The 15,933-nt window shown below is 41.1% G+C and overlaps 1 protein-coding gene across 1 annotated transcript; it reads right to left on the bottom strand.

The window, feature by feature from the left end:
• Positions 1-4,171: 4,171 nt before the first annotated feature.
• On the bottom strand, positions 4,172-15,594 carry lmo4b (LIM domain only 4b). The gene is made up of 5 exons (XM_071487225.1): positions 14,974-15,594; positions 13,127-13,367; positions 8,498-8,594; positions 7,426-7,581; positions 4,172-5,112 (listed from the first exon to the last, which is right to left on the bottom strand). Exons 2-5 carry the CDS (start codon positions 13,360-13,362, stop codon positions 5,104-5,106), a joined length of 498 nt encoding a protein of 165 aa, XP_071343326.1. The 5' UTR covers positions 13,363-13,367; positions 14,974-15,594; the 3' UTR covers positions 4,172-5,103.
• Between the last annotated feature and the right edge of the window lie 339 nt (positions 15,595-15,933).

Here is a 15,933-nt window from a genome sequence, read left to right as displayed (position 1 = left end):
CGATGAAAAATGAAAGAATATCGTCCCCTCACTCTGTTTGTGTGCACCTTTAGCCTCACATTTTTGCTATTTCTTACAAATGTTACTCCTTTGCAGGCCATTAAAAACATTTGGCATGTTTTCTTTCTGCCAAAATAAAACAGTTGCAAGGTTGTGGTTGTATTTCCTTGATGTTGATCCAGCTAATTTATAGCTATTGTGCAACAACTGTCTCAAAGTGCCTTGCATCACTGATTTCAATTCATTAATAAAATCATCCTTTTTTTAAAGAAGACAGTGCCACCTGTGATGCCAAGCTGCTGTTCCACTATGAGATTTGTGTCCGTATGTAAACAGTTTTTCAAATGGGAGGAGCTTGTGATAGAGAGCAGGATATTATAGCTACAGTACAAGGGCTTAATATTCAGTAGAGGCTTTCAGCTCAGTTCATGAATGTGGAAGCACTGACATCTGTTACACAACTAAAGAAAGGCATTCTAGACACAAACAGGCTATATATCCTTGTATGCTGTCCATAAATAATCTGTGAAATCTATAAAACGTGATGAAGTTATTATCATAAAGCATCTGGAAGGTGTTAGGTATATTATTTCTGATACAGTAAACAAAAAGAGAGAAAACTAGTTTGGCAGAAACTGAAATTTCCAAATAAAATTCATGAAAAACATCTACTCTGCCGTAAAAGTTCTCCCAATCACACTGAGGTAAATGGTAATCAAAAGTGTGCGGCAGAATGAAGACGTAAACTAATTACAAATAAATACAAGGTGACTAATCATAAGTAATCCAGTTGTGGTGCATCAGCAGACTCCCCAGTGAGAGCAGGAAGGAGCTGGAGTTGAAGCAAAGTGATTTCCCTCAGGCAGACATGCCATTTAAGTGTGCTCCATTGTTGTGTGTGAGATCCATTAGCCCTCACTCTGGTTTGCCACATCAAAGCAAATTCTCACATATGGATTATGTGTAAAATGTGTGTTTTTTAATAATTTGAGTCTTGAAGTGAGCAATTTGGATCTGTGTGCACACACATATACAGCTTATGTATATTTATGTGTGTTTGTGTGTGTGTGTGTGTTTTTATGTGTGCATGGATGTGTGTGTATGTCTGTGTGTGAGTAAACAGCTTAATGGAACCAAGCGGATTTCATAATGGAAGAGGCCAACGTAAGTGTAGCACGACACAGTGCTGTTCTGATGTGGATTACTGAGGTCACTTTAAAGCAAAATCAAACCCAAAATCAACTTAAAGGATAATTCATTTTTAAAAATCTGACACTCAGAGGCTTCTTTAGACTGACAGTCATTTAATAAGCAGGTGACAGTGGAATGCATGCTCTGCTTCTCTGGTGATCACCGCAGAAACATCAACCATGGTCGACAACTGTAACATGTTTCATAATTCATACTTAAATCATCCTAAAACTCCTTAAATCAAATGCAACAGTTAAGCTAAATGAGGATGATGGTTTTGAAGCGTCATCTGCGTATTAATGCTGACTATATTTGATGATGTTTCAATACCGATTCCTCCAAATTTCCAGTTTTAAGTGGTTCATAGAGCCTCCAGCCAAAGCTCCATTTAAATGTCATGTGAAAGAGTAGAATTATCCCTTGAGATTGTTTTTATTTATCTGTTTATTTATTTATTATAAACCATACTGACCGTATTGTTTTTGTGTGTTTGCCATGAGATTCAGCTCTGAGTGAGATTCACTTTAACATCACTAATGTTTCCCAGTCAGATTTAGGCTGAATCTGGGGTCTGGTGTCAATTTGCTTTGTTAAAAAAATGTCATGTATCCTTCTAACGCCTCCTCTTAAATTTGCAAAAATAAAATTGTTGCTGTCTTTATGTTTGTTGCCAGTGTTTGCTGAGGTGCTTTGTATTTGTCTTAAACACGGATCATGTCAGTCAGCTACAGCATCGGGCTTCATCATCTAAAAACTGCTGGACTGAGGGGACTCTTGTCAAACACAGCAACAACTAATTGGCAACTACAACTTGTTCAAAAATCAGCCACCAGAACTCTAACAAAAATATGAACTTATTTCACCCATTCAAAAGTCTCATTGGTAAATAGTCAATTACATTTTAAAATACTACTACTGGTCTACACATAACTTACTGGACTACGAACAAATTATATTTCATATGGACACCTTGTCCATATGAACCTTTGAGAAAACTTCTTGTTTCTGAGGTCAACACAAAACGTGGAATCTGTATTTTGTCAGTCTGCTACAACCTCTCCAGTGACGTCAGGCACTGTCCAAATGTGACCGTGTCCAAGTCTCAACCTAACACCTGCCTCTTTACTGTTGCCTGAAATTGAACTTTTACTCCCCATTTAGTTTTGCCGTTCACTGTTCATCTCATTTTTATGTCTTATGAGTTTAATTTTTAATATTTAAACCTGTTTTTTATAATGCTGTTTGTAAAGCAAAATAAAACTAGCACTGTGTAAGAAACATGCAATATAAATAAAGAAATCAATAATAACCTTGCCTTTTTAACAGCAGACATTTTGACTTGTGTGTTTCTATCCAATTATTTTATAAACAAAGTGAAAATACCTAAAATTCAAAAAAGAAAGAAACACGAAAAAAAATCACAAAAAAACGTTTTTATGTTTGGTTGAGAAAAATCTGTGCATCTTATAGAAACAATACCCGAAAAAGTACATTGGTAGCAGACTTAAGGGATAAATCCTGGAGTACAGAGTGCATGTGACCTAAACATCACTGAGGCTTCTGCTCCACTCGAGCCATGAAATAAAACATAAGAATGATGAGGAGACCTTAACCCTCCTCAAATGAACACATGAAACAAACATAAATACCATTATATCCACCACATCTTCTACAATTTTCATTTGTTGGAGGTTTGACAGTTTTAATGACGACGCCGTGTTGTGCTGTCTTCTGCAACAGTTTCATGGCTCAATTTACTTGTTCCAACTTTGAAAATTTAATTAAAATTTGCACTATATTAAAAAGGGAACTTGACTTTTGTGACAATGAACCAGCATCAACGATTCGAGCAGCCTGAGACTGAAGCAGCTAAATATATTTTCAGATGTTATTAATTGTATTCACACCTGTGTTTTTCCTACTGTGACATGTAAAAATCAGTCAAATGGGTCTATCTGGTTTACACTATTCAGATATAAATACATACGAAGCTACTGTTCGTAGGCTCATATGTAACCTACTCAAACCATGAAATTAAAATTGTTTATTTTACTAAAAGATATGTAGATTTCCAGAGCTGTAACAGATTTGCTTGTAACACACCACAGGTAAAATTACTTGTCGGACTGATGTTTAAACACTTGGGAATAAAAATGTGTGGGGTTATACTCTGGGAGACGTAGTCAGAGACATTGGCATTCAGAAGAGATCAGTTTCTCCAGCTTTGTGATATATAAAATTCTGATTTAAAACACAAAAGTCTGTTTACTCTTTAGACCTGTTCCCTCTTCTGTTGGAGCTGATTTTTGCATGAGGTCTTATCCTGTGCAGCAGCATTGTTTCAGCGACAGCAGCGAGCTCACGAGAGGCCCCGACTGTGCAGATAAGCGCATCAGCCATTACTGGGTCCCTCCTTCAGACCTATTAGGTCTTGCAAGGACTTCAAACACCAATTTGTTCTGCAAATAGCCCATTCAATTTGTGCCTGCCAAAGAGAGACACCTCTCTCCCTCTCTGCAGTAATTGAATCTTCAAAGGGACATTTTCCTATATTTCTGTCAGGTATTAGAGTGATGAATAGCAAACGGTCATTTGAAAAGAAAGAGAGGATACATGTTTATCCATTTTCAGTTATACACTCATCATGCGCCTTGATGATTGCAGGGCTGGAGACTGAATGGCAGCACTGCAGAGTCTTCAATAGAGGATTTTCAATGGTGAAGCAAGTCATGCACTGATCAGGCCTTTCTCATGAAAGATAAATTCTTGGGCACTGACTAATGGGATCTTGTAGTAATTATGTAATTCAGGCATAAAGATGTCAGTGAAATGGTAAAAACAAGGGACTCAAGACAACACTGCTATAGATATGCAGCTCTGAATGTATCTGAACTTAAAGTCACATAATTACAGAATATAAATTTACAAAATTGTAACTCTGAGCACAGTTTCTGAGGCTTCACAATGAATTTACGGAGGCTTTTAAATCTTCAATATTTTTATTAATTAAATACACCATACTGGAGCAAATGTCTCGGAAAATATCACAAATAAATTTCTCTTTCATTCAGCATTTATATGTTGGTGATGATCTCTACATTACTGACTATGAGCAAATTTCTTCAGTTTGCCATGGGTTCAGGTTTGGAGGGGGAGGAGGGAGGACTGGAGCTGAGTGCGGAGAGGTTGAATGTACTGTAGCCACGCCTGGACAACGACATTTACATGCATACTGTACATACATGGTAGTTTTACAAATACACCAAGAGAGTGTTCATGATTTGTTTTCCACAAAAAGCCACAGATTTTTTTTAAAACCCCATCATTTTATATATATACCACCAAAGAAAAAAAAAAACACATTCCCCTTTGACAACATTTAAAATATATAAAGTGGAAACACCATGTTGTTGGGAAATAAGGATAGAAAAGGAAGAGAGGAAAAATGAAAAGGTCCCGGTTTTCCCCAAAATGTCTTTAAACAAATATGCAGAGTTGAAAAGCCTGCATCTCTTTAACCTCTTTAGTCTTTTTCTCGTTCCCTCACTTCAGTCACAACATCCTCTTGTGTGTTATTTAATTTACTCTTCCTGAAGAGTCCCCTTGGATTCTGATTGGTCTCCGGTCTTTTAAATTCCAAGGTCATGGAGTCCTCAGCGTCCTGATTCAGGTGCGGTAAGTGCAAGTATCCACCCATATTTGGGGAAAAGCCAAGGTTGAAGGCTGAGCGTTGGGTATGGGTTGCAGAAATAAAAGTCAGGTTACTGGTAAGATGGGTAGAGGATTCCTTTAGGGCAAAGGGCCTGGGAGCACAGCTAAAAGGCTGGGGTGTTGCTGATCCACGCTGTCTCGGGTGACAATGAGTAAGGGCTAAAATGAAGGCACACATCCTGTTTCCTGCACAGCTCCCGCTTAACACACCTGAATAGTGAGAGATAAAAAAAAAAGAAAATACAACATTTTTAAAAATGTGGGCCGTCATTCAGGGCATCAGTTCACAAAGTGCCATTAATGTTTCACCCTGATAAATCAACTTTCCACCAGCTTCACCAGTGTTTAATTTATTGATCAGCCAGGCTTTGAAAACCATCTGGTGTCCTATTTACTTTGCATTAACTTAAAAGTGCATTCATGAAGCGATTCTCTTTGGTATAATTAGAACCACGCTCTAACATAACTGCGGGAGGTGTTCAGTCCTGTGAAACAGAAAAATGCAGGGGAGTAAAGACAATTATCTGTCTGGGTTCCACCAGCATCCAACTTTTTCATCTTTTTTTTTTTCTTTTTCTTCATGATTTTAAGGGGCGATTTACTTTTCCCTTCATCCCTCAAATCACTAGGAGGGCTTCAGTCTATTAGTAATTGCAAACTCCTACTTGGGGGCTAATTAAAGTGACTGACGCTGGGAGGGTCTCACTCCCCTGGGTCAAAGCAGCTCTGTGTGAGAGAGGTAATTTGTCTGTTCTGAACAAAGATATTAGGAAGAAGCTGGGAAGAAAGCTTAATAAATGAGCATCAAATATCCTATGCCATGAACACCGACAACACCAATTATATCACAGCAAAATCACACATAATCAAAACAATGGACGGTAGATAACCCTGTGTTTCTGTGACTGCTTCATTTTCTCCTCTGCTAAACCAGCCTGGGCTTCTATACTCAATTTATGTTGTGCTGTTCAGGATACATGAGGTATATTGATTTTGTGAGCTGTTATCCTACTGTTGGTCTGTGTTGTTTGAGGCCGTCCGACTTGTGCTTTAGCAAAAGAAATGGGACTGTTTGTGTGATGAAGAGCTCCAGCAGCAGGATAATTCTCCTCATTTCACTCACCGAGATAACAAAAGCATCCTGAGACTGTTCCCACTGAGCGACGCGTCTCTGTTTATTTAATAATTCTCTCTGCTATAATTAAAGCACCAGGGCCGATATTCAGATTGCATTTTAGCATCAATAATTCAGCAGTTTTCACTACAATTGATGTTAGCGCATAAATAAACAATGAGGCCTCATATTTACTATGCCAGCCATGCTACAAGAGACATTGGGGGTGGGAGTAAGGACTTAAACAGACATTTAAAATTAAGTTAGATAATGCAACAGCTTTCAATTTAAATGTGAGGAGCTCTAAGAGCTCTAAGAGCTGATTTGTAAAAGTGACAAGCCCTTAAAAGGCCTGTGACGTGGAGGGAGGGAGGGATGGGAGGGGGGGGGGGGGGGGGGGGGGGGGGGCTTAATGGAGTTCTACCTCTCCTCTACTCACAAAACCACTCAAGGTGAAATGCATGCTCCCAACAATATAATTCCTCTTTCAGTCAGACTCTGACACACTCCAAACACCTCCCATATCTCTCTCTGTGCTTTGTGTGCAGACAAGGTATCAATAAAGCTCCTTGTTGTGAGGCAAAAATGATTATATCTCCTGCGGGCAGAATGAAGCTATCCTGAAGAATGAAGTTATCCTTCATATATGATTAGGCCTTCTGTTTTGCTTTCACTGGAGGCATCAAGATCAAATCAAGGAAAGCCATGATGACAGCTTTCATGATATACTAGCTGCTGCAGCTTGCTGTCTGTGTTCATCCTCGGGTCCTGGATACATATTTTTGGCCTCAGAGTAATAACTTAGCCCAGGTGATCCCAGTCTTGTTGATAGAGAAGTCAAATACTGTTTTAAGCACTCGGTATTAATGGCAACGTGTCATTTTTCAGCACAATTGGGAGACTGGCTCGGGACGGCAAATAAATTCAAGATGAGTCAAAATATGTATCTGCTCATAACAAACTGAGTGTGAGGACAGCGGTACAAAAAAATCATTTTCACATGTTTTGTGCTGACGGTTAATACAGATTTTCTGAGTGTGTTGTCCTCCAACAAGAATGATGGAAAAATCCATTGGCTGTCTAAAAATAAAATTCATCTCTGCTCTGTAAGATTTAATATCTGCTGCATGCCTTGCAGTGGAGTTGAATCGACGACATCAATATAAACAGAGTGAAAAATGTTGGCTTGAAAATTACAGATGTTTTTCTCTTCCTGCTAATGACTCCAACTGACTGATGACAACCTTTTACTGACTTGTCCTTTACTTTTAAGTCATCGAACTTCTGCCCATTCTAATAGAAGTGAGGCCTCGAAGAAGTCTGGAGCCCTCTGCACCATCAGAGAGCCCGCGTCAGGTTTCACCGGTGCAGAGAGAACGAGGGCGTGGGGAGGAAGGTGGGAGTCTTACCTTCTGGTCGGGCAGTAGTGGGTTCGTCTGCAGTGAACTCAAATGGCCATTGATGAGTGCTGTGGGTCTGTCGTGTTCACAGAACAGGCTGCCGTTGATGTAGTGGAACCGGTCTCCGGGGACGAGCCGGTTCCGGCAGGTAGAACATGTGAAACACTGCATTTTGGGGGGGGGGCAGAGAGAAAGGGATGACAACCAGGTCTGAGGACCATGAGGCAGAGCTCAATCCTATTATGTAATTGCACCTTGAGGCAAGCACACATGCTTATGAAGAGATACACTCAGACATGTACATGTAGGCGCTTGGGTTGGTTAAAGCTGTTAAAATACACATAAAACTAGTTAACAGCAACTTAGGGCTTTTTCTGATTAAATGAATAATGTGTTGGTCTATAAACTGTCAAGAAATAATTTTTAAAAAAGCCTGTTACAGTTCACTATGGTACAGAGCGATGTCATCAAATATTTTTATTCTGTCAGACCAACCAGTCAACCATGCCAAAATATTTAATTCACCATCAAATAAGACAAAGAAAAGTCACATTTCTGGTAATGACTAGCATTGCTGCATAAAAAAAAGATGGATAGAAAAATACTTGCTAATAAAATTTCTATCAATCAACTGATAATAAATCAACTCATTGTTTCAGTTGAGTTGAATTATTTTCCTCCCTGTTTTAGCTGCCAAGTACAACGATTTGAAATAATAAATACTTTCTGTTTTAATGATTTCATCATAATTTATAAAACTGAAACTTAGTTGGCAAAAATTATTTTAAAAAACAGCCCTGCTGTACATAGACAGTACCTTTCCTGTGTCTACTTACATCTTCCAAGAGAACAAAGCTCAAAATTAAGATGTCAATTCAATTCAATACAACTTTATTTCATTATCCCTGTAAGTGCCATTGTGCAGAGTAGCTTGCCACCTAAATCAACAGATACACACATACTAGATAAGAAAAATGCTGTTAATCACAAAAGTAAGTAAAAATGAAGTGCTATAAACTTAAAAACCATCTCTTTCTTTCTTTCTTAAGTTCAAAACCTCACAGAGGAAACCTGCATTCACCTTGAGATGGTACACGTTGCCCTGTGCCCTCATCACCAGTTCACTGGCTGGGATGGACTGGCCACAAGCGCTGCAAGCTCCACTGTTTCCAAATAATCTGAGAAAAAGGGGAGGAAGAAGGAAAAATTATAAAGTGTTATTATGGAACCTCTGTCTGCATCTGCACAGATCTAGCCTTGTGTAATGGACTGTGGCATGCTCACTTTTGTCTGCTGAGTGTGTGACTGAATGAAAACTATATTTAGTGCTAAGTTCACTTTTGCTCTGCTCCATTTCTAACGTGCAGGGCAAAGCACACAGGAGACAGGAGAGAGGAGAGAAACAGAAAATCATCACAGTATCAACAGAAAAATGGATCCCCCAGTACTCTGCTCTCCACAAGCATCTAGCACTGAAACTGCATATTACTTATGGTGCACATTTTTTGCAACCTAATAATAACCTGGAACATAAGCAATCAGGACCTAAGAGGATTTGATTGTACATCCAGGCGGAGACATAGTGCTTTTGCCATTAGGACTCCTGTGAATGCTCTGTCAGTGCCGTGTTTCCATTAGAAACCCGTAGCTACTCGGGTTGATATATAATGTGCATGGGTTAACCTTTTCAATCATGGTGTCAACACTTTAGATTTGCTTCTGCTCATCTCTTTCGTCCCTAACCTTCTCTCTCCCCCTCTCTCTCTCTCTCTCTCTCCCTCTGCCTCTTGATAATGAAATGCTTGCTCCAGCTTCCCTTCTATCTTCCTTCTGAGTCCACAATTTAGATTACTTCATCTCGGTGAGCAGCAAACTGAATGAAATTTCGATTTGAGCAGAAAGTAATTTACTGGGATCTGGACCCATTTGTCATCATATCTCACCGGGTGTTTGCTCTATCACTGCACTTTTCCTAAGCAATCAAATAAGACCACGGCATCTGACATGCTCCGCAGAGAAGGGGAGAGAGGAAGAGAGGGATGGAGAAAGAAAGGGATAGGGGGGAGTGGTTAACACTGGTGTGTGTGCATCAGATAAAGTTGTTTGGCAAAACGGAAAAAAATTAACAAGAAAAAGAAACAAGAAGAATGTGTTTTAAGATTTTCATTTTTTTCCCATTAAAACGTTCTTGATGACAATTTTATGAAAAGTATTTAACAAACTCACGCTGAGACAGAGCGAGGGAATTAATGCTTCCACCATCCCAAACATAACCCAAGCATTTGTTAGATATATTGACGGACAAACAAGCCCGAGCTCTTTGCAAAGGGACACAGAAATGGCTTTCAATAAGACAGCCTAGGCAGAAGCAAATTTTGTCTTGGCATCATTTGGAAAGGCTCCATCAAAACTCAATTTCAGAAACTAATTAACTGGAGACTGTCGTCACAACACTGCCAATTCTCTGCTTTCACTGGGACAAGCATGATAGTGGAAATGAACATATAGGCCTTGCTTTAAGAGAAGCAAAACTACACTTCTCCCGCTAAGACATTTCTGCATATCAAAGTCGCTTCATTCTAAAACTCAAAACTTTGCTCAAATTGAAAACATGTTCCTCGTGTTCATGTTGAATTTATTCCTCGAGGAGTTTCCTCTGCGTGAATGCTTTTGAGAGGTGTCCAAACAAAGACCAGGGGCTTTTTTTTTTTATTTCACCACAGTGTGGAAGCTACAGCAGGTTGATTATTTTTACCAGGGGTTAGCTCTTGATAGTATTTGATTTAAGGAGCCAAAGCCTTTAGGTGCTCAATTAAGCTGCTATATCAGTTTGAACTTGGGCTCTAATGGCCTCTTCTGCCAGTGAACTACAGCGCAGAGGTGAAGTAGACACCCCAGGTCAGTATAATTAAGGCCAAGGGACTCTTTAATTGCAATGACACATCTGGTTTCTGCTTTTTCTTTCCTCCTAAAAAAAACCCCACAATGGTTCTTACTATCTTCCTGCAGGATGGATTTATCTTGATTTATCTGTTTTCTTCCCCCCGTGGATCTGATTTTGCTACAACCAACACGTTTGATTAAATTAAATAACAAACAAAAAAAAAAAACACATTTAGAGCCGTCTGTCGCCTATATAGGCAATGACTATTGGATTTCATTTCAGCACTGACTGCCAGGTGAAATATAGCATGGCTTGCTGCTAGGCTGTCTGGTAAATGCAGACCTCATTCACCAAGGCCTTTGAGTAGGGTAAAATTACCCCACAACAATGATTTCTGCAACACAGTCCATTAAAAATGCCTCTCTACATCAGCAGCCAAAGCACCTTAAAAGCACTAGGCCATATTGATACTGAAGCGGGGCTTTGCATAATGGCAAGAGCTGCATTAGAGAAAAGGGTGGAGGGGCCGGGGACATGGTGGGGAGGGGAGGGGTGGGGAGATTGCAAGGATGAGGGAGGTAGTGTGTGGATCTGTGTCGTGTATGTGCATGTGCATGTGTTTTGGGAGGAGGGGGATGGGGAGGTGTGGGTGTGTGTAGGGGTGGAGGGTGGTGGTGGTGGTAGTGGTGGTGGTGGGGGATCAGCCAAATTACACTTGGTTAATTCAGAGTAACAGATCTGGCCCCAAGTGAATTGAAGGCCTTGAATTAATTCTGTTATGACAAATCAAGATAAACGTTTCCCCTAAATTGCATGCGATTTAATTAATTTCTGAGATCCCAGTTTTTTCCTGGCCTAATAGTTCACATTCTCTTGTGCTGTCATAGTGCTTGAGTGGGCAGACTTCAAAGTGATATTAAATAACCAACTATTAGATTTACCTCACACGTTCTATTGGAAAAGTGCCATTTAATTACCTAGGCTTATTCAATTAAGGGGACAGCATTCTCCCTGAATCCAGAAGCCACAAGTAAATTAATTTTCCCTCTACTAGCAGCCCACAGAAATAATATCACCTCCAGCTTAAAGCGACATGATCCCCACAGCAAACGCAACTTTGGCTTTAAGTTTGACATTAAAGCTTGTGGTGGCAGCGCTGCATGAAAAACAGAGAGGGTGTTGGTCCTGTGATGTCTGTGAATATTTCTACTTAATGGGAGATGGGTATCATCCCAGGCCATACATCCCTTTATAGCCCTGATGCGGTGCGCTTTCACTCATCCTAAATCAGATGAGCATTTTCACATCAGCTGTATGAATATGAGTTTGGGACTACAGCTGGAGATGTATGTCATATGGGCAGTTTTGCGATCTATTACAAAAATGAGTCTGCCCCTTTAAGATGGGGGGGGGGGGGGGGGGGACAGCGGCAAATGGCCTTCGCAATAATCCCTCTTCTCTATCTGTCTTTCTCTCTTGCTCTTTCTCAAAAGCCAATTTGGTTAATTAAATGTTTTGTTTGCAGTGTGGCTCTCATTCATTTCGGACACGTCATTGGGAGCGGATACAAGCCAGGGACCAGATCTCATTAGATAAAACCCATCAGGACTAAAGGAAATGGAGGGGGACTATAATTAAAGCATTTAATTGTGTAGACTCACTGTCAGATGTTTTTTTCCCCCCGCTCCTATCTTTATCTCTACAGAGATCTCATGGTTCCATAATATGCGTTTTAGCTCTTCCACCAAGCATGCTCTCATTACAAGTGGAAAGGTGTATTCACATTCCCCCCCCTTCCAATTTTAATTACGTTATAGTCCCATTATGAATGAAGTAGCCCATTGACTTCCTCATCCTTTTTATGAGGTGGGTGTGAGAGCACACAGGCACACTTTAGATTTTGAATTATCCGTGCAGATTTAATAGCAGTGTTGCATGTTGACTGCAGTGCAGGTCCATCTTTTAGATTATTCAGTGTGTCCAACTCGAAAACGTTAATACAAAAGTGGACTGAAATGTTAGGGAATAATGGCTGATTAATAAGCTTTTAAATCAATACCATCCTTGCACCCCAGCAACAAAGTCTTTGAACTTTCAGTAAACTGTGCCTTGTCCCGTCACTGCTCTGCATTACCAGAATAAGGGTGTCATCAACATCCTCTGGTTGGGTGTCTATAGCACACCTACTAGAATATTAAAAAAGGCTCTCTTTGCTAATTAAATGGTGCCTTTCTGATGTGTAAAAAAAAAATAATAATAATAAAATGATAGTTTGTGCCCAATCCAAACAATGTACATGTGTCTTGCAGAGCAAACATAAAATCCTACAAGACTAATTTTCTGTCCTTCAGTTGACCATGAACAGCAAACAGGACAGACATGCAGATGGCCTGCAGAACAACTCTTTTGCTTTGTGCTCTGTCAACATGCCAGCGTGTTTGACCTCGTTCAGGGTGGAAGAGGGAGACCTCAACCAGGATACTTTAATGAGCGCTGATGATGTCAGTACAATTTGAGACACATGTTCCGCAGAAATACACCCAACCCTGCCGATCGCTGCATGACCAGCACAGACCACTGATAATTTAGCCCTGCTTTTTTTTTTTTTTTTTTCACTTAATTTAATATCATTACTTAACATATTCCAGGACGTTGAAAAGTAAAGTTATCTGGTTCCTGAGAAATCCAGTTCTCTCAAAAACTCATGCAAGATGTGAAACAAGCTACCCAACTTGTACTGCAACGTTAGAAAATCAGTAGTAATAACAATCAAGACAGTCTCTTGACATGCAGCTCTGTGCGTGCATTTCGAGGTCTTTGTCTCACCTGATATAGTCGTTTCTACAGAGGATCATGCCACTTTTTGTATAGCATGATGTGCCGATTTCGCCCAGCTGGGCCTGACAGCAGGAGCACTTGAGGCATCGGCTGTGCCAGTAGCTGTCCATGGTGTAAAGGAGGAAGCGGTCTGCGATTTTGCCCCCGCACCCTGCACACCGTTTCCAGGACAGAGAACCTGTGCCGACCGGTGGTGGCTGGCTGTTGCCTCCAGGATTCACCATTGTCCCTACAAACACAAACAGAGGAGATGATGTTGCCAGTCCCATCAGTTATACATGTCACACCCAGAAGGTTACAGTTCATACTTTTACCAAGTGAGTATTGTTTTGTACACAGTGGGGTCAGGACCTTAGATGGATCACAGGTAATGTTAGATCCCTTTGTAAGAGGTTAATACAATCATGTGAACCACACTCTATGATTGAATTTATCAATTAAAGTAATTTCATATTCCAGCCACTTGAACATCTTGTTGCATCAGCGTGGTCTTTGAACAGCTGCAGACCGCAAATCACACCAAAGCACAATAGCTGATCTCATTAAGGGAACAGTTCCGAGTCCTGTCCCGCTACAAGAGAGCCACGAGTCATTTAGTGGACTAATCTGCCCTTGATCTCTGTCTCATCCCCATGCATTGGACCTCTCATGATGAATGTCTGTTAAATGATAATACCAGGGGCCAAAGGAACAATTATGTAGCTCAGGCTTTTGTTGAGCTGTCCTAAGAAATTCTAAATAGCACAATACTTCCCCACACAATCCTACACTCTATTGCAGTTTGAATAGCTGGGAGGTGGTTACTGCAAAACACAAAGGAATAGGCTGAAACAGGACTGGCTTCAAACTGACATTGGGAACACTTTGGCATGTTGGCTTTGTGTTTACCAACACTTGATGCTTGCTAGGCCTTTGACATGGACAATGAATATGATCTGTCTTGTGACTATAAACGGATATTTACCAGCACCTTTAATACACACACCCCTAATATACCACAAACCCGCACTTAATGATGTTAAGTGTTCTAATGAAATGCAGACATTTGCTTCACCTACAAAATTAATGTGGGTTCCTTCAAATGTAATCCTCTCCAATTTGGTCAGGCAGACTACATGCCTGGATAAAGCCAAATCTTTGTTGAAAGGCAGGTAGGCTAATTAGAGTTGGGGAGAGAGGAGGGGGGAGCACACAGAAAAGCATTCAGTAAGCCCATTAGCGATGGCTCTTAGGGACAAACCACAGCGAACCTTAGTGCTGATTAAATCTAAAAGGAGATGAATCAAAAAGCCGACCTGAAAGTGACTCCCTGGATAAACAAGACGGACCATCGTCAAGTTTCATTCAGAGAGGAGTTTTTTTTTTTTCCGCTGAGGGATGGAGGGGACAGGAGGGGGAAAGGGGGAGAGGAGGAAGAGGAGGGGGGGGGGGGGGGGGGGTGGCTTTTAACTTAAATGGGCTAACTCAAGTAATTACACGGGCAGGCAATTTGGGCGCAGAGACCAAGTCATGGAAATAGGAGAGAGGGGGGAAAGCTATCAGGCAGCCATGTGCTAAAAGCTGCTGCTTTTTTTTTTTTTTTTTTTTTTTTAATGGAAAATAAAAGAAATGTGGCATCACACTAGTGTCATTGCGGTGTAAATGCGTGAACAGGGGATAAGGAGAAGAAGGTTAATGTCGCAAGAATTACACAGGCTATCAAATATCAAACATCCCCGCCACACGTTGAGTAGAGCCGAAGAGGCTGGCTCCCAGTGAAAACTGGCTATAATTAGAAAGAACTAAATACATTTTCAGGAGTCACCATGCAAACACGACACCAACAAAACACCCACCTCGTTTGTCTCTTTTAAGTGTAATGGCTGTAAAGTTAACGGCTTGACGGGGGGGGCAGGTGAACAGGTAGGCTACAACAGTCCCAGAAAGTACAGGTGAAAAGCCCGTGTGTTCACCGGCACCAAGCGGAGCGACGAGCAAATGGAGATATCAGATAGTATTTCCACCGGAGGGTTCCCGTTTGACTGCTGCTGCTTCAGTGCGCTTTCTTTTCGCCGGAACAAAAGAAGTCCATTGCGAGGTGTAATTACAGGTCTACGTGTGCCGCAATGTCCTCGGAACCGAGAAGTGCGTGTTTGTGGCGAAGGGACGGAGAGAGAGATAACGAGGCTGGCGGAGAGGCTGTGACTGCCCGTCCTCTGGTCCGGTCTCCGGGTCCCGTTAGCTGCTTGCTCTACATGTGTCGCTGACAGGAAGAAACCTCCAGTAAAAAACCCCTTTTAGCCCCGTGACGAAGGTGCCGCCGCAGCCAATCAGAGCGCAGCCGATTTAAGCGGACTAATAAATCCAGCCAATCAGAGCGGGGCGAGATTGACTCGGCCACGCAGAGACGGATGGAGACGGAGGCGATCGGCGGAGGTCTGAGCGGAGAAGTGCGAATGAAACGGAGAGGAGACGACTGTCCAGAAACAAACCAGCACAACACCTCAACGACAGCCGGGGAGGCCTGTAGAGTACAGAGGAAGATTATTAAGTAAATTAGTCTGGGCTAATTCTGTGACCTGTTTAATAAGTTTCAATAATAAACACTTATTTATTATCTTCTTTAATCGTCTGTACCTCTCATAAATGGACAGTGGTTGTCTGTGGCAGCTGAGTGGTATGTTGTTAAAATGACAGATGTCCACTGTCTCTCCTCTGAATACTTTCCAGTGAGACCGGGCAAAACACTTTTTTAAAGTGCAAGCTGCATTCACCTCACGTCTGAGTTTAATTAGTTGACATTCAATAAGCGCTGA

This window comes from Trachinotus anak, unplaced genomic scaffold (genome assembly GCF_046630095.1).
Source record: "Trachinotus anak isolate AG129_WGS33_773 ecotype Australia unplaced genomic scaffold, CSIRO_AGI_Tana_v1 ptg000010l, whole genome shotgun sequence".
Taxonomy (NCBI): domain Eukaryota; kingdom Metazoa; phylum Chordata; class Actinopteri; order Carangiformes; family Carangidae; genus Trachinotus; species Trachinotus anak.
The sequence above is the reverse complement of the archived record's forward strand: the minus strand, read 5'-3'. Positions and strand labels throughout refer to the sequence as shown.

What these genes read in the sequence shown, in the direction of transcription:
- lmo4b (XM_071487225.1), bottom strand. Translation starts at nt 13,362, where the DNA reads ATGGTGAATCCTGGAGGCAACAGCCAGCCACCACCGGTCGGCACAGGT. An exon ending in TGTAGAAACGACTATATCAG is followed by an intron (nt 8,595 to 13,126) that starts GTGAGACAAAGA and finishes CCTTTTTCTCAG; the next exon opens with ATTATTTGGAAACAGTGGAG. An exon ending in GCAACGTGTACCATCTCAAG is followed by an intron (nt 7,582 to 8,497) that starts GTGAATGCAGGT and finishes CCCAAAATGCAG; the next exon opens with TGTTTCACATGTTCTACCTG.